At 38.7% G+C, this 27500-nt stretch overlaps 1 protein-coding gene and 1 long non-coding RNA gene across 2 annotated transcripts in view; one reads left to right on the top strand and one right to left on the bottom strand.

Annotated features, from left to right (window-relative positions):
* Window positions 1-27500, top strand: part of LOC117796941 — an 81372-nt gene that overhangs the window by 37093 nt on the left and 16779 nt on the right. Inside the window, exon 2 of the long non-coding RNA XR_004621693.1 lies at window positions 2264-2359. This is a non-coding gene — a long non-coding RNA (uncharacterized LOC117796941). The remainder of the gene's footprint in view (window positions 1-2263; window positions 2360-27500) is intronic.
* PLGRKT (plasminogen receptor with a C-terminal lysine) overlaps window positions 16490-27500 on the bottom strand; it is a 48256-nt gene continuing 37245 nt past the window's right edge. The window contains exons 4-6 of the mRNA XM_019804253.2: window positions 21648-21778; window positions 20972-21081; window positions 16490-16917 (exon numbers count right to left, since the gene is read on the bottom strand). Coding sequence (XP_019659812.1) covers window positions 16796-16917; window positions 20972-21081; window positions 21648-21778 — 363 coding nt within the window. The 3' untranslated portion in view covers window positions 16490-16795. The remainder of the gene's footprint in view (window positions 16918-20971; window positions 21082-21647; window positions 21779-27500) is intronic.

The following is a 27500-nucleotide window of genomic DNA, read 5'->3' as shown; positions in this document are numbered from 1 at the left end:
TTATAAAGTTAGGCATGGCCCTTACACTAAATTATATCAAGAAAAATAAAATTGAAATCACCCATATTATTTCACAATTCAGTCTTCCATCATGAACATTTGTTGCATAACCTAATCTAAATAAGTTAATTAGTATAGTATCTGATATATCAATCCATAAAGATATAATGAATGAATGGTTAATTTAACAAAAGAGAGAGAACTGATGACTTTTATCTAAATCCTGGTAAAAGTATTAAAATTCTCAATGCATCACTTTAAGCTTGTACAATATCTGAATTTACAGTGCACTTTCTCTACTGAGAAAGTACAGTGCACTTTCTTTACTTTGGCTCTTCTGGGAGATAGTTGGATTGTAACCAGTTACTTGAATATTTTAGTTTTAGGTTGTGTTGTTTCTATATCCCTAGAGACTGGAGAAAACACACACACACACACACACACACACACACACAGAAATAAACCCCCTCCCCCTCCAAAAAAAAGATCCTGCAATTCTAGAAAGAATATTTTGGTAATACAGGCTACAACACAAACATCAGGTTTATTTATTTTTTTACTGTATTCTATGTTTACTGTATTTAGTGAGGTATTTTTTAACAGCTCCTAATTTAACAGTTTGAGATAATATGCTCATTAAACAATCTCTCTGGATGGACATTAACTTTTAAGTGTAAATAGGTTCATTTTTTTCAATAACTTATTTACTTGTGTTGCTAATGTACCGAGATTACCTCAGTTCTACCAGGTAAATTAGAGACCTGGAGGAAGTTAGGGTAGCTTTGATTAAAGTAATAACTCAACAATAACAAATACAGCTATGGGATAGAATAAGTCTAATTTCTAGATTGTTGCTAATTTCAATAGGACCTACTTGGCATTTTCAGATGCTAAGCATTGCATAATTAAAACAACAATAACAAAACAACAACAACAAAAAAACCCAACCAACCCTGACCAAAGCTATGAGAGGGTCAGAGGTAGTGCTTTTACACAGGTTTTTGCTAAGATAAGCAGTTTGGGAGAGCCTTCTCAAAACTGAGGCTTGAAGGTTTTTTTGTGGGTTCACAGTCATTGCAAAAAATAATCCATTTGCAAGGCTGCCCTCCAAAGTAATTGCTTATGTAAAATGTAAGCTTGAGGGGGGGCAGTAGGTGGTGTGCACTAAAACTGCAGTAGGAGACTGATAATCAGCCTCCTGTGACCATCTCAGATGACCTCAAGGAGAAATCAAATACAGGAAGAACCAGAAAACCAGTTAAGCAGGGCGATGCAAGCAAAATTTTTAGACAATCAGATATGATAAAAACATGTATTAAGATGACCTAAGGGTCTTTCACGTGTCTGTGGAAATCAGAAAACCTTAATTGTTACAACCATAGCAAATTATACCTTGTGACTTGTCTTTGTGCTTGTGGCTTGAAACTGCTTCCAAGCATGCATACCCCTTTCTTTTGCATACATAATTCCCTGTATCTAAAAAGCTTCTGGGCAATTCTGCAGAGCAATTGGGAAGACTGTTTCCTGGGCTACAGTCCTCAGTAAAACAACGGACAAAAGCATTTACTAGCCTACTTTGAGGTTGGTTTTCTTTCAGTCAACAGTGGGATTTTTGCTTTACCTATGCAGTCTTATAGAGTCCTTGTAGCTGTCCAGTGAAATAGCCATTTTCCCATTTTATGGAGAGAAGAAGCAAGTTGAGAGTACTCAGGTAACATGTTCAACTGTCTAGCACATGTACCAGATGTGGGCTTACCCTACTGTTAAGAGTAACAGACAAATGCAGGGTTCACAGGCTTTGTAGGCACAACTAAAAGGCATTTCATGTTGTTAAAACAAACAACAACAAAACCCTAAGAAACTTTTTAAAAGAGAAGAACCAAATGTATGCCATGCACATGTCTGGTTAATGCTGGAGCCATGATTTCTACCCATGTCTCCTGGATTCCAAAGCCCTCTTTCTCTGGTTCTACTGTGTCCAGCCCCAGTGGAATTAATCTGTATGGTGAAGGTTAATAGACAAACATTAATGCCTTTAAGACAGTCATTTTAGGTACAAAGGGGTAAGTGAAACTATAGATTTATTCAACTTAGGCCATAAGTTGTAGAAATGATTTCCCAAGTCTCTTGCTGGTAGCAGGGTCCATGTGACACAGTTCTGGCCAATACAACATATGCACAAATGTGGACGTTTCTGGCAAAGCCTTGCTTTTCTGATCCAGACAGTAAGTCTTCTTCTGCTCCTTTCTTTTCCTGCCTAAAGTACACACTGAGATCCAGAGGTGCAGCAGCTGTCTTGGGACCATGAGGTGAGCAGCATAAGGAGGAAGACCCATATACTCAGCACAGCTGACTAGGTGTAAGTAGCCTGCTGGTTATCATTCAGATGCTAAACAGTGTTGATGGCTTATTCCCTCGGCTTGTTTAAGGCCCCTGTCACAGGGTTTCTTGTTGCTGTTATTTACAGAGAACACAATCCTTAGTTGACATATGTATGTCTAAGTGGAGTAGTTTTTTTATATGAAAAACAAGCTTACATTCATTAGTTTCTCATGAGGTTTTAGTCATAATTCAGTAGCACCTGAGTTAGATATTTGAAAGATTGAAGTAATCATTTGAGTGCTTTTACAAGATGGTTTACCACAGATTATCTTTGTACCTCTTAAAAGCCAGTTATGTAAGAAGCAGTGAATGTACATTCTGGGACCAGGAGACCTACTTCCATGGATTTTGCGGAAGATGTGGTGAGGGACTTGGGCCAGGGCAAGTTCTGTGGAATTGCTTTTTGTGTCTGGGGCTGCATCTTTGTCCTATCCAGGCTGTAAATTTCCTGGGAACTGCCCTTGTTCTTCTGGGTTGGATCTCCATTTCATAGAACTTTGCCCCAGGTGGCAGACAACCTCTGGGGTTCTACAGCCCCTTATTGAATTCCCTTGCTCATGGTCTCCTTCCTGCACTCCACTCCATCCAGCCTCCACTCCATCCAGTTGGGGTCAGCCTGTTGTTCTAAGAGAAACTCACTTTTTTAAAGACATGAGACTCTGCTCTTCTATTTTTCACCACTAATCTCCTTCTAGCAGCTTTATGTCTTGTAGCAAACTCTCACAGTTTTCTCTGATGTGTCAGTAGCAAACAGTCCCACTCAGTCCCCATGATAATCAGTGCTGCTTCAGATCTATTTTTGTTTGTATATTTCTTCCATCATTTCATTGCAATCTGGAAAAGGAGGAGAGGTAAACCCTTGTATTTTTTTTAAGCATAGTGATCAGAAATCTGTGCTGACTATATATCTCATCGACAACCTTGGGACCACTCTAGATGTTTGTGCTTTTACTTCAGGTTATCATGCTGTTTTATCAAGAAGACTGAAACAAAAAATGAAGGGAAATTAGGATCTTCAGAAAGTTCTCTTATCAGCAAATCTTTGGGAAATCTCTTGGCTAAGAGATTAGAAAAGATAAATAACTTCAATATTTTCTTATTCTCCTCAAATAATAGATGTGCTAAGGGAATGTTCATAAAGAATTATGCCACTGGATGGATAATTATTGTGAACAGATATCTTAGCTTTGTTCACTGATGATACATGCTTGTCATGTAATAGGCTCTCAATAATAGGTCCCCAAATATGCTATTGCTCACCATAAATGTTGATATATTGGGTCAGAAATTAAGGCCCAACATTATATGCTGCCTTGACATCTGGTGAAACAGGGATGGACTTAAATGTCCTAACCACAAGTCCCCCACCCTGCTTGCTCCCATGGTGGAGTCTGGCTCCCCTGGCCAAACAGCTCTACTCAAGAGGACCAGGCACAGTTCTTTCTCATCCCTCAGTAGTGGGTTTCATTTTCCTGCCAGCTCATGGAATTATTCGAAGAAGCCAATTGCATTCTCTCACAGTAACCACGGGTTACCTCAGCCTCTTGCTACTACAAGGCCTTACTCCTACAGCCCTAGTTGTTGGCTCTGTTCTGAGTGCAGTGCCCATTTAGCCTTCTGTGGCATGCAGTGTCCTACCCTGAGCTGTGAGTGTATGTGACTAATACACTGCTGCCAGTCTCATATGTCCAGTGTTGGGTGTCAAATTTTGTATGTGGCATCCCTATAACCATGGGGCAGAATTTCCTCCCTCACCAATAGGGTGAATAAGAGGCAATTAAAACATCTGGATTGTGAACAAGGTGGCCCATTCATGACCAAGGACACCTGGCCAGCTTTAACTCTTCTTGGCTAACTAACTGGTTCCATGATATGGCAAAGGCCCCCTGAGACAGAGCTACCAATTACTGCAGGCTTGTGCTTTGGGTACACTTTTTGTCTTTGTCAATATTGCCATCTCTCCCTAACCTAAAATGCTCTCATCCCCAAGACAAGAATTGATGTTAATTGACTATACCACAGCTTGACATGTTGTTGGGTTTGCCCTGTATTTGGCAGTTGGTCCTTGAGTTTCTTACCTGTAAAGGCAGACACAGCTAGCTTTAACTGTTTGGCTCTTGACTGCCACTTACCAAGGGTCCAGCTAGAGCAATGTGGTCACTGCATCAAGCCTGGTGACCATCACTGGCAGCTTGGGGGCAACCATGTGAATATTGTTTGTGATTGTGCATCCCTGAGATAGGCTTAGAGTTGGCCCTCTGTGAGTTTTATGAAAAAGAAGGAGACCACCATGCTGGGGAGAATTAAGCATAGCACCCCAGTTGGAGGTCTATGGCCAGGTGCTTATGAGAAAAGGAAAAGGGAAGAAGCATTTGGTACAAGCTCCTGCCAGAACACCAGAGGATGACTAATTCCACTGCTCTTCTAATATAAAATCCCTAGCCAGTGTACCCGGGTTTTGCTTAGTGTTGCTAATTACCAGCATATCAAGGGCTAATCTGGCAATCATAGAGCTTGATGACTCCCACATAGGCCATAGACAAAATGACCTTATTGTATGTGGGCCTTGATCCTAGGGAGGTTGACTGGCATTCCCTGGAGGAAAAGGTGGTTGCCCATAAGGCTGGTTGCCAGGCTTCTGAACTTTTCCCATAACCACCCGCACTATGAGTAATCGGATCAAGACAAACTAAAAGCCATGACTTTTTGCAGTTAGAAATATGTAATATTTTGAGAGAAATTGTATGTAGAAAGCAAGAGAGATGCAGAAAGAAAGCCAATAGGTGGGGTGCTGTGATTCATATACTTAAGAGCAGACAGTACAGCAGGACCCTTAAGTACCTCTCCTGCTGCTGATTCCTATGCTTCTTTCATAACAAAGATCCTGATCCTCAGGGTTATAGGGAAAAACACCTATGGCATCCCTGTGGCACAGCAAAAGAGTTAATTCAAACTTCCTTAAACCCCGTAAAGCAACTATTGCTATGGGGGTGACCCCTAAGCCTGACGATACTGGTTTGAAATTCTGGAAGAAGAAATTTATAAATAAGCGTAGGGTAGAGAGGACACCCCCTGCTATCAAATTATATTTAGTGGCCAACCAAAAAAGGGAGACAGAGAAAGAAAGAGAAGGAAGGAAGGAAGAAACCAACAAACAAACCTGACTATAAGGGAAGGGGGAAGAAAAAAACCTGAAACAAAGACCCATATTTAAACTCAGTTGGAAGTCCAAACTTTACTAAAATAATGTAAGTGGCAAAGAGATAAAGACTTATTGATTGGCTCTTGAACCTCTACAGCACAGATTCTGAATTAATTTTAACATATGCTGAAATGTACCAATCGCTACCAATTCGGCATAATACTAGATCCACATTATAGGTACACCTGGGGCTCCCACTACATATTAACATGGTATCCACTATAATCCTTGGAGGTTACTACATATGAAATTAGAGAACAAATAGGTATGTCTCACCTTAACCACTAGGACTGTTGTTTTACCTAAATTACCCATTGCACCCATTGCTCTAAAATAGATTTTAGTGAGCATAGATATTCTGACACCATCAATGATACATTAAAATAAAGAAAATAAAGTCTTTGGTACTTACCAGTTGGCTTGACAAAATGGGACCCCATTAACCCATCTGCACATTTTTTTTTACAAACTCTTGGGCTATTGTGTAAGACTTGCCCCAGGGTGCTCCTTATCCCCATTATTCATAATCTAGAATGTTTTCTTCATTAAAATGACTGATCCTTGGGATTAGCCAATGTCCTATGGCTCCTACACCCAACCTGGGCCTTTACTCCAGCCCAAAGTTTCCCCAGCATTGCAGCACGTTAGAATTGCCTGGGGAGCTTTAAGAAATCCTAATGTTATGTTGCATGCCAAAACAATTAAATCAGTGTATCCTGGTGTGGGAACCAGACATCAGTATTTTTGAAGATCTCTAGTTGTCTACAGTGTGCCAAATAGTTGACAAACTACCATGTAGCCACTGCCCAAAGACTCTGGTGAAAGATTTTAGGAATAATGCCATTTTATTTGTTACTTACGCAACCCTGAAGAAACCAATAAAGTTAAAATTCCTAAATATACCAGTCTTTAGCATAAGTGGGTGTTATGCAATACTTAAGATGTATTGTAAAGAGCTAATGTCAGTATTATAAGGATATGCTAATATGGTAGAAAACAGATGTGTACGTATGGAAAAAGAATGTATTTTGTAACTTGTCTAAGGTTCTAGCCATTGTTTTATAGAAACACATTAATTACTTCAATCTTATATCTAGGGAACACATGTGAAAAATTAATACAAAGATGTTCAGTCATGACTATTGAACCCAAATAATCCTACTTTATTCCCTCTTCAATATTAACCTTTTATTGTGCAAGGACATCATGTGTCACTTATAATTTGCATATATTTGAAGAGATTAACAAGTTATGTTTTATATTTACTTGTATCTGACTCAATAAATCAATCTTGAAACAGCTCAAAATAATCCTTACTAACTCTTCTCAAACAATTCTCAAGCCTGCATTAGCATGCCAGAGAGGACATATTAAAGCTTTAGAAGTACATATAATTCTGTTGATATTTAAGAAGTATTGTTTTCCTAGAAGCAAGTTTGAACAGAATTTTTTTAATTTTTTTTTTAAAGATTTTATTTATTTGAGAGAGAGAGAGAGCAGGGGGAAGGGCAGAGGGAGAGGGAGTGAAAGAATCCCAGGCAGACTCCCCACTGAGCAGGGAGCCCAATGCAGGACTTGATCCCAGGACTCTGGGCTGGTTGACCTGAGCCAAAGGCAGACACTTAACTGCCTGAGCCACCCAGGTGCCCAAGTTTGAACAGAATTGTAAATTGCCTTTCTTATAAAGTGAAGATTGCTTAATTCTACTTTTTTGGTTAACATTGGCTGATAGATGTGAGCGGCTATATTCTTTTTTTTGAAAAGTAAGGGTGGTACCCAAAAGCATTAACAAAATGAATCATCCTGAACTAAGCTGACTGCAGTGGAGAAGAAAATTGATTAAAAATCTAGGGTGAGTTGTATGCCTCTACAGGATTATGAGCTCTCTTCATCCATGATTCAGTGGTTTCTAACAAGTGACTTACTGATTTTTGATGAGGGTGTTTTCCTGCTGTTAGGTGTGTGTAGACTATCTGCTCATTTCATTACAATGAATGAAGAGACCTTCTTCTTACTTGCCTCCAGAGTGGTTACATCGATCCCAATAACCAGCTCCTTAGAATGCCTAGGACCACTTCCCTAAAGGTACAATTTTCTCCGAAAACCCTATTTTCCTACTTCAGGTTTTCTTGTCCACAGGTCCAGATATCTCAGATAATTCTGGATTTTCCAGAACAGCCCGGATTTCAGTTTTATTCTTTTCAGTAAATACTAATTGTTTAAAACATCACTATATGTTTTTTGAATTTTTATACCTTTTCTTCTGAAGTATCATCTAAATGCACTAAGCAGATATGACCCCCGATCACATCACTTTCCCTAGTTTTATTTCTCAAATATGTTCATTGTGTCCATAGAAAATGAATAGTCATTTTCTGACAAATAGGATATACAATCAACTGATAAACAGAGAAGGGTTTGCAGTCAAATGTTTCTCCTTTGTAAAATAGAACTCATCAAGTTTTGGGCACCTGGGTGGCTCAGTCGTTAAGTGTCTGCCTTCAGCTCAGGTCCTGATCCCAGAGTCCTGGGATTGAGCCCCACATCAGGCTACCCACTCAGCAGGAAGCCTGCTTCTCCCACTCGGCAGGAAGCCTGCTTCTCCCTCTCCCACTTACCCCGCTTGTGTTCCCTCTCTTGCTGTCTCTCTCTGTCAAATAAATAAATAAAATCTTAAGAAAAAAAAAAGAACTCATCAAGTTTTATAGTAGAGTGAAAATAGCAATAGACATGGGATACACTTGGGAGAATGTCAGTAAACACAGAACAGTACTATTAGGAAATACTAAGTGCTTGTTATCTGCCAAATGCTTTGTCTATATTATCTCATTTTATCCTCCTCAGCAACCCTCTAAGCTGGCTAATATTAGTACCACCAAACTACCAGAGAGGTGATAGAAGAACAGAGATTCAGTCACATGCTCAGGTCTGGTGAGCAGTTGGAATGAAGGTTCATACTGAGACTCTGTCTGCAGAGCTTGGGCTCTTAACCCTTGGATACTGACCACAGTTTCCTGAGAAATTTTGTAAACATGAATTTATTTTTCCCACCCAACAATCATGTTACACGTAATAGTGAAAATGTAATATAAGCTGAGTACCTCTTAAATTGGCATTTTATGCTGCTAGCATCACTAACAATCTTTCAAAAATCATCTGTTAATTTTGTTTACCTGGAAAGCTAAAAAGTGATGGTTATTTATCACTCTTGAGGAAAAAATTATACATTCCAAAGTTAGAAGAGAGTCTAAATGATTAGACTGTAAATTCAAAGCAGTGGTTCTCAACTTGGAATGATTTGGAGACATCTTCAATTGTCCAGTCAAGATGGGGGGGGGTTGCTATTGGCATCTAGTGGGTAGAGCCCAGGAATGCTGGTAAACATCCTGCAATGACAACTCATGGAACAGCCCCCACCACAATGAATTTATCTGGCCCCAAGTGTCCTGAGATTAAGAAACCTTGGATTACACTATTAAAATTATATACTATTGAACACTATTAAAATTATCCAAGTAATTACAAATGCTGAAATGTGAAGCATTTAATAAATTTATGAGGTTAATTGCCTGGCATATTGAGTCTAATAGTATATTTTGGTGAGTTCTAAAATATATTGCTTTTATGCTGGTATTTAGACTCATTTCTTAATTAATTGGCAGAGTGCTAGAAATTTAGATATTTCAGGAGCCAACATACTTCTTCAGAGTGTCTGCATCCCATATAGAAGCTGGTTGATAGGGATGAGTGGGTGGCTCAGTTTGTTGACCTTCCAGCTCTTGGATTCCAGTTGGGTCATGACCTCAGCGTTGTGGGATCTATTGGCCACATCAGGCTCTGCACTCGGTGGGGAGTCTGCTTCTTTCTCTCCCTCTCCCTCTCCCCATGCTCTCTCTCTCTCAAATAAATAAATAAATCTTAAAAAAGAAAAGAAACTGGTTGATGGCTCAGGACTCAGTCCTATTCTGTGGAGGAATAGGACTTGGTTACTAGGGGTTTTGTTCCTTGATTGCTTTGGCCTTAAAACCCTGATCTCTGCTCACTGGCATTGCCAAAACAACTGACTGGGATACTTTTCTCCCATCAACATGAATATTCTTTATGAAAACCTCTATATCCAAATTCTAAATGAAAGGATCTGGCCTATAAAATCAACACCATTAACATAAAATCTAATAGTAATTTTGTTTCAAAAATTCTGAATATATACATTAGATGACAAATGTTAAAATTCAGTCTTTCATTCTTCTTCCCTCCTCTTTCTGAATAATGCCATGCTAAAGCCATTAGGAAGGGCAGAACAAAGGAGGTGTCCAGTGATGGCTCAGAGAGATGTGTTGAAGGCTAGGAAAAGTAAATAGGGCATCCACACTGGGGATGGCAAGGAAGGGAAGGTGGCATAGTGAGAGATATGTGGGCCTAACTGGTTTTGGCTTCTGCACAGTGGGGCAGGCTAGTGGGATGAGTGGGATGAGGAACACATTTTTCTATGTGATGGGTGACCCAGCATGTGTAGTCGGAGCTCAAGGAGGGTTAAGAGGGGGATCTGTGTAGAAGGGCTTCCCAGCACAGGGTACTTATACTCAAATGGACTGAGAAATGCAAAAAGAAAATGAGATACTGTCTTAGAAATCTTGCTGAAAAATTATTAATAACCAGGAATTCTGTACCCATCTAATCTATCAATCAAGAATCAGAAGAGAAATAAGTTATTTTTAGATACGTAAGGTCTCAATAGGTTTCCTCCATTTACTCTTTCTCAGAAAGCTGTAAGAGGATGAGTTCCAGCAAATGAGGTAGCACAGCATAGGGAATAGGAAACAAAAGACCCAACAAAGGAATAGGGAGAAGGGAACCCTCACCATATGTGAAGGGAGAACTTAGGATGAGAGCTGAGTACTGGATGTAGTGGGAAAATGCAGGTCAGAAGTCTCCAAATTTCTTCATGAAGGAGATTCTGATAGACTAACTGATGTGAATGGATGTCTTGGGAGATTTAGAAACTGACAAAGAGTTCATAATCAAAGAAGTAATAAATAGATAGAACATTAAGGACATGAAACAACAAAACTCACTAATTCCAGAAAATCAGGAAGTCAAGCAAGAAAGGGAAAGTAATTATACTTTATTACATGGTGCAGTTGTGAAAAGTGTTCATCATCATTATAATGCAATCACTGAATATTGATCTAACAAAAATGATCACGTAACAATATTGGAAGGATGGGGCAATGGGAAGGATGTAAGTGTGTGTCGTTGTGGTGCAGATGGTGGGGTGGGAGAGTTGAAACTAAATTCCTCATGATTTGTATATTACATCAAGAAATAATATTTTTAAAAATTGGAAACATTAAGAATTGGCTACACCGGAATGTTACTTAGAGATGTAGTTAAAAAAAAGTAGCATGGTCAGTACTAAAATAGGAGTTGTTTTCAACTACTTCCCCTTGGCCCTCACCGTTTCAGTTTGAGCTGATCTGACTTCCAACTTGTAGCACCTACATCTTTTGCCTGCAGATTTTCTCTGGCCTCCAGAACCCACTTTGCCTAAACACTGGAGAAATAACGGTCCAGGAACAGCCCTCCACCAGTGAACTCCAAAGTAGGTTATAAATACCCCAGCTCCTTCATTCCTTGGGTCAGATAACTCTGGGGTGAGGGGGGTTCTAAACCATTTCTCAGAGTTCCCCAGCAGGATTAAGTTGCTCACAGGGTAACTTCCTGGGTAAGATTTTATTTACTAGCTTTCTTCTTTGTCCTATCTTACTTCACCAATTCCCCACCAGTGTTTCTGGGATTACCTGCTGCATAAATGATTTGCTTAAGTTACTATTGCAAAATTTGCTTCAGGGAGATCTTACACTGAGACAGCTAAAAAAGATAAAAGTGAATATCTCTGAGGAAGAAGAAATGGGAGGGAGAATGGACTGTTTTAGTCCCATGACCCATGAACCTATTTGAATTTTTTCTTTTCCTAAAATACTCCTAGTAGGAAATTGATGTCTCTGCTTGAATTGCTGAACAGAACTTATCGAAGTTGAACAGAACTCCTTTTGCCTGCCTACTTAGATTTTCAGGCTGTTTCAGAGACGCCAGGCTTGTCCTAAGCTTCCAGTTCAGACAAGGAAATGGTTTGGAAGTTCAGTCTAGTACTCTATCCATAGTCTATGGTTATTGAATTCAGAGAAGTACCCATCCATAGGCACAAACTGTATTCAAACCCCAGGTGTCTTTTTATGGTTTCTGGTTTTTGAAAGAGCATTAGTTGGAATCCTTTCAAAATGTTTAATTCCTTGAAGATGGAAAGAAAGCATTCCCGAGGCCAACTTTTCTCTGGAGTAATTTAAGAAGATGTGAAATGGTCAAGTATTTCAATCCATCTTGGGTTCCTTGCATTCTCTCTCTCTCTTTCTCTCAAATCACCTTAGTGGGTAGAAATGGTACTACCTTCTACTCAAGTGAGATCCTCATTAGCAGTAAATTAATGGTAAGGGGATGGTAGGAAGCGAAGGAAAAACAGTCACCTGTATTCCTCAAAGCCCAATCATATTATCCTGACATCCTGACAGCTTTTCACAGACTTCCTTTATCACATTTCAATGTCTACTGGTATTTCTGATCCATTGACTTTCACATGTATTCAACAGCTGTTTCCTTCAAGTTTTTTGAAACCTTCACAAAGCCAGAATCCCAGATTGCCAGTCCTCCCTAGGACATGACTTCGTTGTGGACACATCCTGAACTCTGTTCCTCTAACACCAAATGAAATGCCCAAACCAATTCAGGGTCAGTGTCTGCCTGTCCCTCATGTCCAGGCAGAGCAGAAAACATCCACAGAGTGCTGCTGGCCACAGATGAAGTCCTCTAAGAAAAAATAAATAAACTGAGGTTAGCAATCCATCATTCAACCCCATGACACTTGTGGACTGAGAAATTGTGAATCAGAAATGTCATCTAAACCTGAGACTTAGCAATATCATTGAGTCTTTATCATTGGGATATAGGTTTCCAGTTGCTTTTATTGGTGGTCATGATGAATTTGTTCTACCCAGACACACTTCTTACTGTCATTCAGGTACGCCAAAGGAATAAGTTAGGACAGCAAAATAAACTGACCTGCAAGAGAATCCCACAGGTGACTTTGATCTCTGGGGGGCTCAGCTCCCCCAACCCGTAGCTTCCTTGGCAGTCATTTTTGGGTTGTTTACTGTAAGAGGCATTTGAGTCAGCTACTCCCTTCATGAAGACTACTCTTCTCTGGCTCTCTTCTTATTTTCCTTATTTTCTAGGCCTTTCTTAATCTTCTTCCTCTGTCCCTAGCCAGTCTGTGCTTCTTGGTACACCTGCAGCCCAAGCACTGCTCCAGTCTTCATCAACTCTAAGAGTGACCCAAAGTCACCAGTAGAAAAATCAGCAGAGATGCTAAGTAGTCATCCCTGAGTACTAGAAACTACTTTCTGCAAATTGGACAGTTGGTAGGATGCAGGGTATTCCTGGAATCTCCTGTAGGCATCTGCAAGGCCAAACCTAAGAAGCATTTCCAACCCTCTTGCAGAAGAGACACAACTCCAAGGCCAAGAGATAGTGTAACCCCTAACAGGCTTTATTTAATAATATTTCCCTAGCAAGAGTTTGTTCCTTTCTCAGAACAGCAGAGCAAAAAAACTATCTAGGTTCTGGCTAGTGTCTCTAGAATATTGCATTTGAACCTGCATATATTAATATTGTTGATGTCTATAAAATATATTATGAATTTCAGATTGCTCATATTCAGATTATATTGGTTATAGATTATTTTTTGGAATTTGAGCCTACTCCCTCCCCATCCTCTTCTAATCCCTGCCCTTCTAATCCCCTCTTCTAAGACTCTGAGGCTGAGTATATATGATAGTTTAAACCTATATTTTTGATTTTTACTTTCATTGTCACTGTCCTTTCAGAGTCATGCTGCATGTTGCATTGGACAAATTCCTGCCAGGGATTCAAAACACCAAGGTTTTAGTACAAACTACCATTACCAGATGTGGAATTTTAGATAAATCACTAAAGGCCTCCATTTTCTCGAGAAAATATAAAATGGGGGCTTACAATAGACCATTTTAAGGGTCTTCTCTTTTTAACGTCTAGACAATAATTCCAGTATTTGTCATTAAAACTGTTTTGAGTAGATTTGGGGTGCTTCTATAATCTTTACAAAGTATAGCTAGACCATAAAGGACCCTTCAGTATTCCCCCAAACACAAACTGAGTTGAATGGAACACCATATAAACTTTATTTGTAATTTTAGTGCCTGTAATTTTAGTCCCCAGTTCTCTCATTTAAATATGAATTTTAAATATTCAAAATGGTTAAGTACTATGATCTTAAAAAACTATATTTTTACTATTTTTAAGTGATTTCCAAGAAGGGTCATTCTGCTGCAGAGAACTTCTGGGCCCGTATTTATTCCCTGTACATCATGACTTAACCTGCACGTGAAGCAGAGGGAGCCCCTGCATTGCTTTGGTCGGGCCAGCAGTGTTTGGGGGAAGATGGACAGTACATGGAGTAGGAATGAGATCCCCTCATTTCAGCTTTGCTCCTAATCACTGAAAAGACATCTGATGAGGGTACCACTATTCTAATCTCTAAATCTTTGCTTATAATCAGACCTTAGTTTCTTATTTCTCTCCTAATTTACTTTTTTTCAATAATTTCCTCATTTTTCTTGTAATATCACAAAAATCTGTGATTATGAGCTAGCTGAAGAAAGACCACATCATGTTCAGTATTTAGAAATATCAGATGCCTGGTTGGTAATCAGAACTTAATAATAGTAATTAATGCAAGTATTAACATAAATGGCTAAGAAACAGCTCAACAGTGTCAGAGCAAAAATGTTTGTCCTTTCAATTATAAATATATTTATAATATAATAATAGTATTATATTTAATAATAAATAAGGGGAAAAGCTTTGAATAATAATAATACAAAGGATAATTGGGGTATATTTTAATATAGTTGAATTGCAAAGCCATTATTTAATAGCTTTGATTTGACTTTTGCCTCACAATTGGGAGCAAACAAAAATGCGAATGTGTGTATTTAGCAGAGGCACTATTGAGTAACAATTATTAATGCGCTCAGGGTCAATGCCAGGTGAGAAGCCAATGCAAATGAATGGTCTGGTGGTCCAGAGGGAGTTCAGAGCCTTCTGTGTTGCATACCAGCACAAATTCTGTGTAAGGTCTTTAGCCAGTCAACCCTTGCAGGACACCCAAACCCATTCTTGGTGATCTCTGGCTAGAGCAAGTTAGGAATGTTTGGACAGCATGACTAAATTTAAGGGGAAAGAGATACAATTCCAGATTCTGGCATGGTCTTACAAACCAGTGATGGATCTTAAGCATATCCTCCAGAAAATCCATGCCATTGACTCCATGAAGGGAAATTACCTTCTTCTGCCTCCACAACATCAAAGGACTTTCCCAGTTTTGCTATTCTTGTGGGCTCTGGGCTCTTCCTCTTGTAATAGACTAATTCCAGTAAAACCCCAATGCAGATTCTTTCACAGCAACCCCCCCCCCTTACCCTCAGGATAGAGCACAGGTTCCTTAAGCCCAGAGCTAGTCAGGAGGTAAGCTGTGCCTCCAGGCTCATTTCTTAACTCCCTTCCTGGAGGAATTCTTTGCCCCAGGCAAATGGAACCAGCAGCAAATCCCTGGACTTGACTGCCTGTCTTGCCTTTATTCACTTTAATCAAGTTTCTTCTGCCCAGCCTGCTTCCTTATCTACGTGGAATATTTCAATGCATCCTTCAAGACCTCACCCAAGGTTCTTTACAACTATGATAGTATCAAAACCATATGTTGATATGTGGTCAGCTGCTTGAGGGTCATGGCTATTGTATTCATGCTTGTTTTTTTCCTTCAGGTTTCATCTCCTATTATTCCACTTGGCCTTTCTATTCTTTCCGCAGGCCAAGTCTCTGAGTCTTTGGTTCTTCCCTTGGTGGAGAGATCCCTTCCCTGTCCCCGTACCTGCTCTTTACAGGACTGGCTAATTCATCATTCAGCTCTCAGCTCAAATGTTACCTCTTCAGAGAGGCAGTCTGTCCCAGATCTATAGTGCCCCCCTCCCACATCCTCCCAATCACTCTCTTATCATCCTGTTTCATTTCTGCTGAAGCATTCATAACCATCAGAAATGGTCTTGTTTATCTCCATGTTTAGTTGTTCCTTTCCTCAGTTCTCCCACCCCTTACTGAAACATATTCCTCTTCCTGGGATGCAGTAACCTTGTCTTCTCATTCACTCATGTAGCCCTAGTGTCTACAGCAGTTCTGGATACAGAGTAGGTATCATGAAATATCTTTGAAATTATTGTATTATATGTAGGGTTTGCAACTGTGGGAAAGGGTATAAATACAGTTACGAGTATAGGTTTCCTGGTGAGTGAAAATAAAAAGGTAGGCATCCTAATCAACCTCCCCCCCATTCTCACCTCCAGCAACTCTGTCCTGAGTCATCATTTGAGTGTTTTTACCTTTTGTCTTTCACAGCTGTCTTTGCATGTCCAGAATGTGTTAAAGACCTAACCTTTTCAAGGCCTTTTAGAGCATATTCACTGGAGCGAAACCATTTAGCTTTAAGTCTTAGTTCTGTCCATGTATGACTTTGGGCAAGTAATTTAAGCTCTCTGTACCTTAATTTACTTGTCCATAAAATGATGCCTGCCTCATGGGACTGTTAGGATGATTACAATAATATATGCAAGACACTCAGAACAGTGGCCATAATAAGTACAATATATCTTAGTCATTTAATATTAGTTGTTTTCTGTCATGTGGAGACAGGATACAATTGGCAAATCCAAATAAAAGAAGTATCTGTGGGAGATAAATGTGATGGGGAAAGAGTGTGTGACAGAGAAATGAGAGCAGCAGGACATTTGCTTCCAGGAATTCAAAACAATATAATTTATTTATTATACATTTAGATATTTGTAATACACACATATATAGGAAATATGAAAGTTATTTAGAGTACCTCCATGATTTTGTGTTAATGTCATAAATTTTATTTTAAAATAGTTTAACAAAACTCATCTTGCATTTTAATATTTTAAAATAAAATCCATTATATCAAAATCTCAAGCATCTAAAAAATTGTAAAAACCATGATTCAAATTAACAATGATGTGTTTTGAGATTTCGTGGGTAAACATGATTTCATTTGTCTATGAAGAATTTACTCTGTTCCCTTCTGGCTTTTTCAAGGTTTTCAAAAGTGATCATGCCTCTTGGCAGCTGCAGCTTACTCTTTTCTGTTTCCAGTATGTTCTCAGCTTCACCTAAAATAAAGTACAGAAATATACAAAGTGACAAAAAGGTCATTAGTGTTTTGTGAAAAAATCAAATTGCTACAGTGACAAGCTGTAACATTGTGTGGAGGCATGCCTCTAAATCTCACACTTAAATATTTCACCTGTTGTCCTCAGGAGAAGCCACCTCCCAGAGGAAGGTCATTCTATCCTTTGTGAGGAAAAAGGAATTCTGAAGACTGAGAGAGAGAGAGATCAATCAGGGGCACCCGGATAGCTCAGGTGGTTAAGGCTCTACCTCTGGCTCAGGTCATCTGGGATCAAGCCCCATGTAGGGCTCTCTGCTCAGCAGGGGGTCTGCTTCTCCCTATCCCTCTGCCCCTCCTCCCTGCTGGTGTTCTTTCTCTCTTAAATAAATAAATAAATATAATTATAAATAAATCTTTGAAAGATCAAATAGATGCCATTGGTTTTACTTGACAGAAGACAGCATTTTAAAATGTAGAAGAGAAAGAATACCAAGTAATATTTTTTTCCTTGAAGGAAGGTCAGGATGGTAAGCATTAGTTGTGTTTGGAGGGGTTTGGGACAGAGAAACTAATATAGTCTTTGCTATATTACCCCTGAATATGTAAGTGACATGAGAGAAAATAAAGCTTAATAAATTTCTGCTTTTTCAGGAAAGCTGATCTTTTACTTGAAACCACTTGTAAATACCCAAAATAATATTAAATGTTCTTTAGTCTGTATACATACATACACACAAGTATAAGCATTTTTATAAACAATTCCTCTTTCAGGTAACAGCTAGTAATTTCTTAGGCCCAGTTGAAGAGTAATTAGCAAAATTTTAAAAAAATTATAGTATACATTGTTAACATTCTATAAACTGTCCTTGGGAATGAAAGCAAATGTTTCTTTTTAAGCACTTTTCTTTTTAGCGCACTATTAATTTATACTCTGTACCCAACAGGGCAGGCGGCAATTTTCAAATTATAACATTTCAACCATCTGCAATCACTTTTTTTTTTCTTTTTGCCCTCAGTCTTAAATAGTAAGTAAAAATCATTATAAATTATACGTAATTAGACACAGGGTGCCTGGGTGGCTCAGCTGGTTAAGTGTCTGCCTTTGGCTCAGGTCATGATCCCAGGGTCCTGGAATCAAGCCCTGCATCTGGCTCCCTGTTCATTGGGAAGCCTGCTTCTCCTTGTCCCTCTGCCGGCTCATGCTCTCTCTCGCTCACTCTCTCTCTCAAATAAATAAATAAAATCTTTAAAAAAATATATGTGATTAGGCCTTTAATGACAGACTAAATGTTTCCATGTGATAGTGCCTCACATATGGCAAATTCTCATGCGTTTGCAGAAAGGCTGATGATAAAGGATTGTATATCTTGGGTTCATCACTAGTTAACAGGGCTAAATGTTATAACCTAAACTTTCAAATACCTCAAGTTTCCTGGTAGACTATAAAGTTGTATTTTTTTTTTAAACAGGAAATTCCCACCTGTCTTGAAAGTTTAAAATGGTATGTTCTGTGGACTCTGATGGACCTGTAATAAAATTACTTCTCAAATATACAATCATGATGTTCCTAGAAAATAAACTTGTTCTCTATTAGTAATATTTTAAGTGAATACTGTGTAATAGACTTGACATTAATTTTTATGAGGCACTGAGAATTCTAATGTCCCTATAAGCAATGAAACAGTTGAACTTGGACTAATGAATTTTTTTTTTAAAGATTTTTTTTTATTTATTTGACAGAGATAGAGACAGCCAGCGAGAGAGGGAACACAAGCAGGGGGAGTGGGAGAGGAAGCAGCAGGCTCATAGCAGAGGAGCCTGATGTGGGGCTCGATCCCGTAACGCTGGGATCACGCCCTGAGCCGAAGGCAAACGCTTAACCGCTGTGCCACCCAGGCGCCCCCGGACTAATGAATTCTTAAGCAGATGATTAACATGAAACTGAATGGTTATTGAAATGGGCTTTAACATTGGTAAATCAGTTGTGTAGTTAGTTTCCAGCTTAAAATGGGATTGTACTCCAAAATTTAATTTGTAGCTCAGTGTTTTAGAACTCGGAATACATTTTCCCATAGTGGTGATGCAATAAATCACTTGCTAGGCCACCAACAAAAAACTGTTAAGTCCACAGTATAGCTGAGTTATTATACCAATAGTGCTTGACTCCAAGGGACCCTGTAGCAGAGTTTCTGTGTGGAAAACGTATTGCCATCTTCAGTGGGAATTTTTTTTTAAAGATTTTTTATTTATTTATTTGACAGAGATAGACAGCCAGCAAGAGAGGGAACACAAGCAGGGGGAGTGGGAGAGGAAGAAGCAGGCTCCCAGTGGAGGAGCCCGATGTGGGACTCGATCCCAGAACGCCAGGATCACACCCTGAGCCGAAGACAGACGCCTAACGACTGTGCTACCCAGGGGCCCCTTCAGTGGGAATTTTTAAGAACGTATAATCCTTGTAACTCCCTAGGCCTGGGAAAGAGATTTTCTAGTGCCTACTCCCAATACCTGCAGAGGAGCCTGCACTTCCTCCCTTCCTGTACCAAATGAGTCCCCACAGAGCTTTTAGTGATGGTAATGTGCCTAGAGATAGCCCAGGAGAGGAAAGGATGGCAAAAATTAAGGCTCAGGAAAGCACAGTTTCCAATATGCTTGGGTGGAAGGCTCAAGAAGAGGGGACACGGGCCCTCATGAGAGAGTCTTCCTGGTACAGGAATGGCTTCTGTGGCAGCGGTGCTGTTTTCTGGGTAATAAAAGCCAGAGTTCTGTGACAACAGCACAGTGCAGTGAATATTTAACAACCAGCTTTCCAGAAAAAGTATATAAGTTTCTTATGAACATAAGTTTATTATAAATTTTACTTATATAAAATAGATGTAGCACATAATGTATAAAAAATATTCGATATACTTTATTATAGATTTTGCATAGCAAATGGATTCTCACAGAATGTTTTTATTGACTTTTGCTGAACTCTTACATTCATAGCTAACCTATAGTTGCAATTGATGAGAGAGTATAATTCCAACATGAATGATGGTTGGTGTTTTCATTTACCCTAACAAATAGGACAGAATGGAAACAATGACATATGTTGGAACTTTTTTGTTTGGGAATGATGTAAACAACTTGGCTGAATCAGATAACAGTTTCTAAATGTTAAGGGAATATTTCCTCAATTGTTTGTGGTATTCACAATGTAATGGCTACTGACACAATAAACATTTAAGCATAATCTGCATTATTAACATTTGCTTTATCACTTCCTTAAATCTAGACTTATGGGTTGGCAAGCTTTCTTAAAAGGGCCAGACAGTAAATATTTTAGGTTTGTGTGCCCTTATGTCTCTGTTGCAGTCACTCAGCTCTATCATGGTAAAGGGAACACATCCATAGACAATTCAGAAATGGATGGGCATGTCTGTGTTTTAATAAAACTTTACTTTCAAAAACATGTGGCCACCCTGCAGGCCCTAGTTTGCCAAGCCCTGGCTTACACAGTCAGCAAACAATGTCAATCCTTGATTCGGTGTTTGCAGATTCCATGGTGTAAATATTCCCACCATGACCAACTTTCGGCTACCAGTGGCATGCCACTGGAGTTAGAGTTGTATCTGTTATCTTATTGTATGTGTATATTGTATCTGCATTTCTACCATACAGATACGATAGATATACACAGGACAGATTATATAACTTCAGAGTACAGATAATAGTAAAATAATGAAAAACTGATAAGTTTCGAGTATTTATTGCCATTGTTTTTAATATAATTAAATATTTTTTGTAATTTATTTAATTGTAAGTTTATCTAATTTAATGTTTAATCATGACTATATTTAACAACAGCTTACAAATTCCTGAAAATTTGACAGTTCTTATGAGCTGGTATAAGCTGACTCCAGCATATTGCTGTGAGAGGGAGCAGAAATGTTGGTCAATTGGAGGCTCAGGGAGAGAGGTCTTGTCAAAATATTCATAAATCAAGGGGTCATAAGAAGAGGATCCTTGAACCAGAAAATGAATCAGGAATATACTCTGGTTTATCAAAGACTGACCTTTCATTCTTTGTAGAAGGGTTCCATATCCTAGGTCATACTGGTAGGTGAAGATGAAGCTTAGTGGAATAATAGGGAAGAGGAAGGCTGGCTTCTTCCTTCTTATTGCTCTGGTTCAAGAACAAAGAAAAAAGTATCAAGAATGACCTGTAAATACATCTCTATACTCAATGAAAAAAAATAACCTGCTTTTTGGAAGAATGTCCTCCATTTTAGAAGTTTACTTAGTTCATTTGAGTCTTCTGTGGAAATAGGATTTTCTTACCCACAACACCTCACCAGATTCTGCAGTTCTCAAGGGCAGAATCTGTGATTTGGCCATCTTTATTTGATGTTGAGGCTCAGATTACTCATTTAAAAAATGGCTAAGTATTGATATCTGCCCCTTAGGGATTATGGAGATAAATTTGCAGAGGTCTTCTTCTATCTTGGTGTCAAGTCAGTCCTCTCTCTAACTTATAAAATGGAGACGAGGATGGAAGAAATCTGAGAACTAGAGGTAGAATTAACTATTTCTACCCTGGTTCTACATTTACTTCCAAGTACTAAGCTATAAGGGGTTACATATACACTATTTGGACCAAAGTCCTATCTTGGCCAACTTGATAGTAATATGATAATGTCAAAAACAAAAAGAAGTAAATTAAGAAAAATTTAAAGTAAATAGCAAACATACCCAGCTGTTAAAGAGATGGCTGTGATGCCAAAAAAAGTTCCAAAATATTTGAGGAATTCCCGAGACCAAGCAATCTGCAAGGCCATTTGTCTTTCTCTCATTTCATTCTGCATCATTAGCTGCCTTTCCAGCTGAGAATGAAACACATGACAGAGTCTGGTTACTCATCTTTTTATTCTGAGCACAGAGTTAATAATCTGCTTTTCCAGGGGATTGTCATTCTTCAGTTGCTTTGATTTCTCTCTCTCTCTTTTTTCTTTCATCTCAGTAGACTTTGACTAAAGATGCTCTGGATAGCTATCCCTGCCTGTCACCTTGGCAGTTATCTTCCTGGAATATATACAGAATGGATGTGATATTTTTCTTCTGTGTCCTGAGGTCTCGAATGCATGTGGTCTGGAGCTTTTATTCAACCCTAAAATACATGTTCAGCCTATTCTGTCTTTCTGAGGAAAGATTTATGTGCCTTTAATACAGGTACATCTTATTGATCTTTATTACAACTTGCACAGAAATAATTTTGCCTTCCAAATTTATCCAACTGAAAATTGACATTCATTTGGAGTAGCAGGTCCATATCATATTATTATATGATGGTAGAAGATATTTTTCTGAGACATCAATGGAGATTTTTCTTTGCCACTATTCTCTTGTTGCCTCAAGTCCTTTGTCACTTTAGTCAGTGTCTTTCACTGCATTGGAGCAGAAAGCAGGTATAGCCCAGAACACAGAAGGAGACTGGATTTCTGGATGGATTTTTAGAAAACACACAAGAGAAGCAACAGTCTAAAAGCCCATTATTTTGAGAAAGATTGTTGAGAAAGAAAAGTTTTTAAGTTCTAAAATCTTGGCACTGTGTATCACTAGCAGAACCTAGAGGAGAGCAAGCATAGAATTCATGATATAAACCATAGAGTGGGGAGGAATGAGTAATAATGTGACTCAGTTTTCTCTTCTTGCCTTCTTTCTACTGTGAGAAGAAATTGGAAGAGGAAAAAGGAGACTTTAGATATAAAGATGGGGCGTGGTTCCTTGGCCTCTTTTAGGATTGAAACTCTGGAGAGTTGTGGTGGATTTGGGATTTGGGATTTGGGGATCCCTGGACAGAGGGCACTTGTGGACCTACCTTCTGTCCAGAATTCTGGGAAGGGACAACTAAAGTAGAGCAGACATGGTTGCAGGGCGGATCTAAGCTAAGAGCAGCCTGAGAGAGGCCACGCCCTCAGCTGCCAAGGGATGTGGAGAATGTCTGCAAGGTTCTCATATCAACCTGTAGAGGGGCACAGAAGGTAGCTGAGAATTGAAAGCGGGTGGCTTAGTAGGTAGTCAACAAAACGTAGAGACTGGGGATCCTTTAGCAGACACTTAGGTAGAGGCCATAAAGCAAGTGCTGGGCAGAGAAAGTAGCTGGATGTCAGAGGATTAGCAGCGCCATAGAGTGCAGAGATGATGGCCAAAGCAAACTGAAACATGTTGGAACACCCAGAACAGATCACCTGGCACTGCGCAGGTTGATCAAACAGAAAATAACTACAGAAACCTCTTCTAACCAGATGTGCCTTCCCCGTGACCATGCCACTCGAGCTCACTTGGACTCAAACCTGAACTGCTCCAGGAAAAAAATGGACAGAGAAGGGGAGGAGGCCAAGCTGAATTCACAAAGAAATGAGTTTTAAGAAGAAGTAATTGAGTCACTTTGATTTGTCAAAATTAAATTTGCCTTCAGCAGTAGAAATTGAAGTTCATTTTGGGTTCAGTTAGAGAGTAAAGAGTGTTTTTGCATACATGATTTATTTAGCATGTGAAATTCTTCCTTGCTATATTACTTATTTTAAAAACTTAAATGATATTTCATAGTATCCCTCCAAAGTGATGTAGAATGCATGAATTTATCATTTGTGTTGTTACCAAAAGGCAGCCTAATCCAATCATGACACACATGAATGTAAAATCAGTGGTTCTGAATCTTACCTGCACATTGTGAGCATCTAGGGAGCTTTTCAAAATCTCAGTGCCCAGGCCCACATGTCAGACCAATGAAACCAGAAGGGACCAATGAAACCAGGATTTGGAGTTAGGACCAGTCATTAGTATTTTTTAAAGTTGCCCAGTAATGCCAGTGTACTGCTAGGATTGAGAACCACTGCCTGAAGAAACTCACAACCTAGTTTTTTCCCACCGAAATATCAGTCAGAAAACTGATCCTCTTGGGACTCTCAAAAGATTGGGGACAGAGGGCTTTTTAAGGTGGTGGAACTCAGCTGTATAGTACTATCATGGTGGATACATGATACACTGCATTTGTCAAAGCCCTTTAAACTTCACAGCACAGAGTGAACCTCATTGTCTACAGTAATGGGGCATCCTGGATGGGATTCTGGGACAGAAAAGGGACATCAAGGAAAAACTAATGAAATTTGAATATGGAATTTATTTAAAAGTGATATACCAATGTTAATTTCTTAGCTGTGACAACTGTGCCATAGTAATGTAAGATATTAACTGTAGAGTATACAAAGGGTAGGGTATTCAAGAACTCTGTCCTCTTTTTCTATAAATCTAAAACTGTTCTAAAATTTATTTTTAAAAATGGTTATGAACAAATCTTATATTCTGGGTCTCTTCTACTGATAAAAATAGAGGCACCTGGGGTGCCTGGGTGGCTCAATCGTTAAGCGTCTGCCTTTGGCTCAGGTCATGATCCCAGCGTTCTGGGATCGAGCCCCGCATGGGCCTCCCTGCTCAGTGGGAAGCCTGCTTCTTCCTCTCCCACTCCCCCTGCTTGTGTTCCCTCTCTCGCTTCCTCTCTGTCTGTCAAATAAATAAATAAATAAAATCTTTAAAAAGAAAAAGAATAGAGGCACCTATCTCCATATATCATAGATAAATTGTGAAAATCAACAAGATTGTGTAGCAACAAACTCTGAGCCTAGAGTAAAAAAAAAAAAAAAACTATGCATAACTTTTTCACGGGTAAAAATTTTCTGATGAAAGATATCATTGAGCTATAATTTTAATTATCAACTAAGGCTTTATTAACTACCTCATACTTCATAAAATTATGCTTAAAATCAGGTCCAGATCTAAATATATTTAAAAATTCAAATTAATTAATATGGGGCACCTGGGTGGCTCAGTTGGTTAAGGGTCTGCCTTCAGCTCAGGTTATGATCTCAGGGTCCTGGGATGGAGCCCAGAGTTGCATCCTGCTCCCTGCTCAGCAGGGAGTCTTCTTCCCCTCTCCCTCTGCCTGTCCTCCTGCTCGTGCTCTCTCTTTCTCTCTCTCTCAAATAAATAAATAAAATTTTTAAAAAAACCAACTTAGTTGGTAATTTATTACCAAACTTTTTCAGTAGCCATAAAGGGATAATTATATTGATGCAGTTATTAATTTACTAATTATAGGCATCATGTAACTAAGTGTACATTCATTTTCACCCTTCTTTCCCCAGTATTGACATTAATGAGAACGAGGAGCAAAAGAGAACATGTACAGTAAGTTTCCTTAGCAGTCTTTAACCCAAATCATAAATGTAAAATTCTTTATTTTAATTAATTAATTATTTTAAAAGTAATTTTAAAAGACTTGTTTACAAGAATGTTTAATTATAACTCTGTGGTCATATTCCCAGGAATAATAACGAAATCTATGTTAATTTATTTTCCTCCTTTGTTTATTTATTTATTGAAAATCAATTAACATATAGTGTATTATTAGTTTCAGGGGTAGAATTTAGTGATTCACCAGTTGTATACAACACCCAGGGCTCACTACATCAAGTGCCTAGCATTACACCCTCTAGTTCTATCCATGTGGTTGCAAATGCAAGATTTCATTCTTTCTGATGGCTGAGTAATATTCCATTATATGTATATACAACATCTTCTTTATCCATTCATCTGTTGATGGACATTTGGGCTCTTTCCATATTTGGGCTATTGTGGACATTGCTGCTATAAACACTGGGGTGCATGTGCCCCTTTGAATCACTATGTTTGTATCTTTTGGATAAATACCCAGTAGTGCAATTACTGTGTTGTAGGGTAGCTTTATTTTTAACTTATTGAGGAACCTCCATACTGTTTCCCAGAGTGGCTGTACCAGCTTGCATTCCCACCAACAGAGTAAGAGGGTTCCCCTTCCTCCACATCCTTACCAACATCTGTTGGATCCTGACTTGTTCACATTAGCCATTCTGGCTGGTGTGAGGTGTGGTATCTCATTGTGATTTTGAATTGTATTTCCCTGACGGCTAGTGATGTTGAGCATTTTTTCGTGTGTCTGTTGGCCATTTGGATGTCTTCTTTGGGGAAATATTTGTTCATGTCTTTTGCCCATTTCTATTTTAAAAGAATTTTAGATCTTTTCATAATACTATTTTTTTGTCTCTGTTATTTTTCGGTATTGCTTTACAGAACAATTTGAAATTACAATGTTTTAGATTATGACTTCAGACTAATGACCTTACAGGTTTATCTGATACTAGTTTAACAATTATAGAACCACAGGTAATTTTAAACAGAACATAATAAAAGGGACCTAGCTTATTAGAAATAGTTGTACATAGTAGGGGAAACCACATTCTGACCATCTTCCTAAAACTGTTATATCTGCTCTTTCTTGTGTATTTTAATTCTTCAGATTCTTTGTTTAAAAAAATTTTAGAACAGCCACAAAATTACTGATCTCAGTTATTTGTCGATCTCTTGAGTTTCAGAAGGGACAGTTACATAAAGGTCCACAGACCACTTAATGCAAGTTTCCCTTTACTACAATAATAAAATGATTAATTTTTACTTGGACACACAAAACATTTTCAGAGCACGAAGAAGGCAATGACATTGTCCTATAAGTTGTCTTCATTACATTTTTAAAAAATTGGAGCCTTTTCTATTTTGAGAAATAATTAGGGCATTCTCGAAAAAATTCAATTATTTCTGTGTTTTTAGTTTCCAGTGATCTTTTAACTTATGCATAATGTATTCCCAAGTAACAGAACAGTTGTGTTTTTATTTGCTTAATTGGGCAATGACAAAAAGTATTCTATGTGTCCTGCCACAAAATAGGTTTATTTTTTATCAGAAATGAAAATATTTCATATTTGTCTATGACTTTGTTAAATTAACAGAAACATTATTGATACTCTCTAAACTAAAAGCAAAATCAGAATTTCAGGTAAACATAAAATAAACTAAGATTGTTAAAATCAAGCAACTGTAATGAAAGCTGTGACAAGTAGATTTATCCTTAATTTGTTCTACAGATATTTTAAATGCTCAACATCCAGTAAGTAGTTTGGAGAGAATCCAGAAGGGGAAATGAATAATAAGTGTGAGCTTTAAAAAAAGGGGGGGCACTGTTTTTTTTTTTACAGATAACTTAAGAAAATAATTGAACATAAACAAAGATTGACCTGAATTCTTCTGTTTAAATCTCTTTGAAAGAACCTCAATAACACACTGCCTCCAATTTCTCACCAGCATTTCATGCCTCCCTTCCCTTAGTGATTTCAGTGACCACCACTCTCTGATTGTGAGCCTGCCAAGGTCCTTATAAGACCCCCTTCTCAATGCCATATCTAATTCCTCAGAGAACTGGGAGGCACCACCACTTCCAAATAATGACCATGGTCTGCAGACTTGACTGCCTAAACATGTCTTGAAATGTGGCCTCCCCTATCCTGTGGCACAGGCATGGGTTTGGTGCTCCAAGTGAAGGGCCCTGGGGGAGAACAAAGCCAGCCCATGGCTTTTTTTTTTTTTAAGATTTTATTTATTTGAGAAAGAGAGAGAGGACGCACGCCCTTGAGCACGAGCAGTGGGGAGGGGCAGAGGGAGAGAGAGAAGAGGCTC

Source organism: Ailuropoda melanoleuca, chromosome 17 (assembly GCF_002007445.2).
Source record: "Ailuropoda melanoleuca isolate Jingjing chromosome 17, ASM200744v2, whole genome shotgun sequence".
Classification (NCBI taxonomy): Eukaryota; Metazoa; Chordata; class Mammalia; order Carnivora; family Ursidae; genus Ailuropoda; species Ailuropoda melanoleuca.
This window is presented reverse-complemented; position numbering and strand designations above follow the sequence as displayed.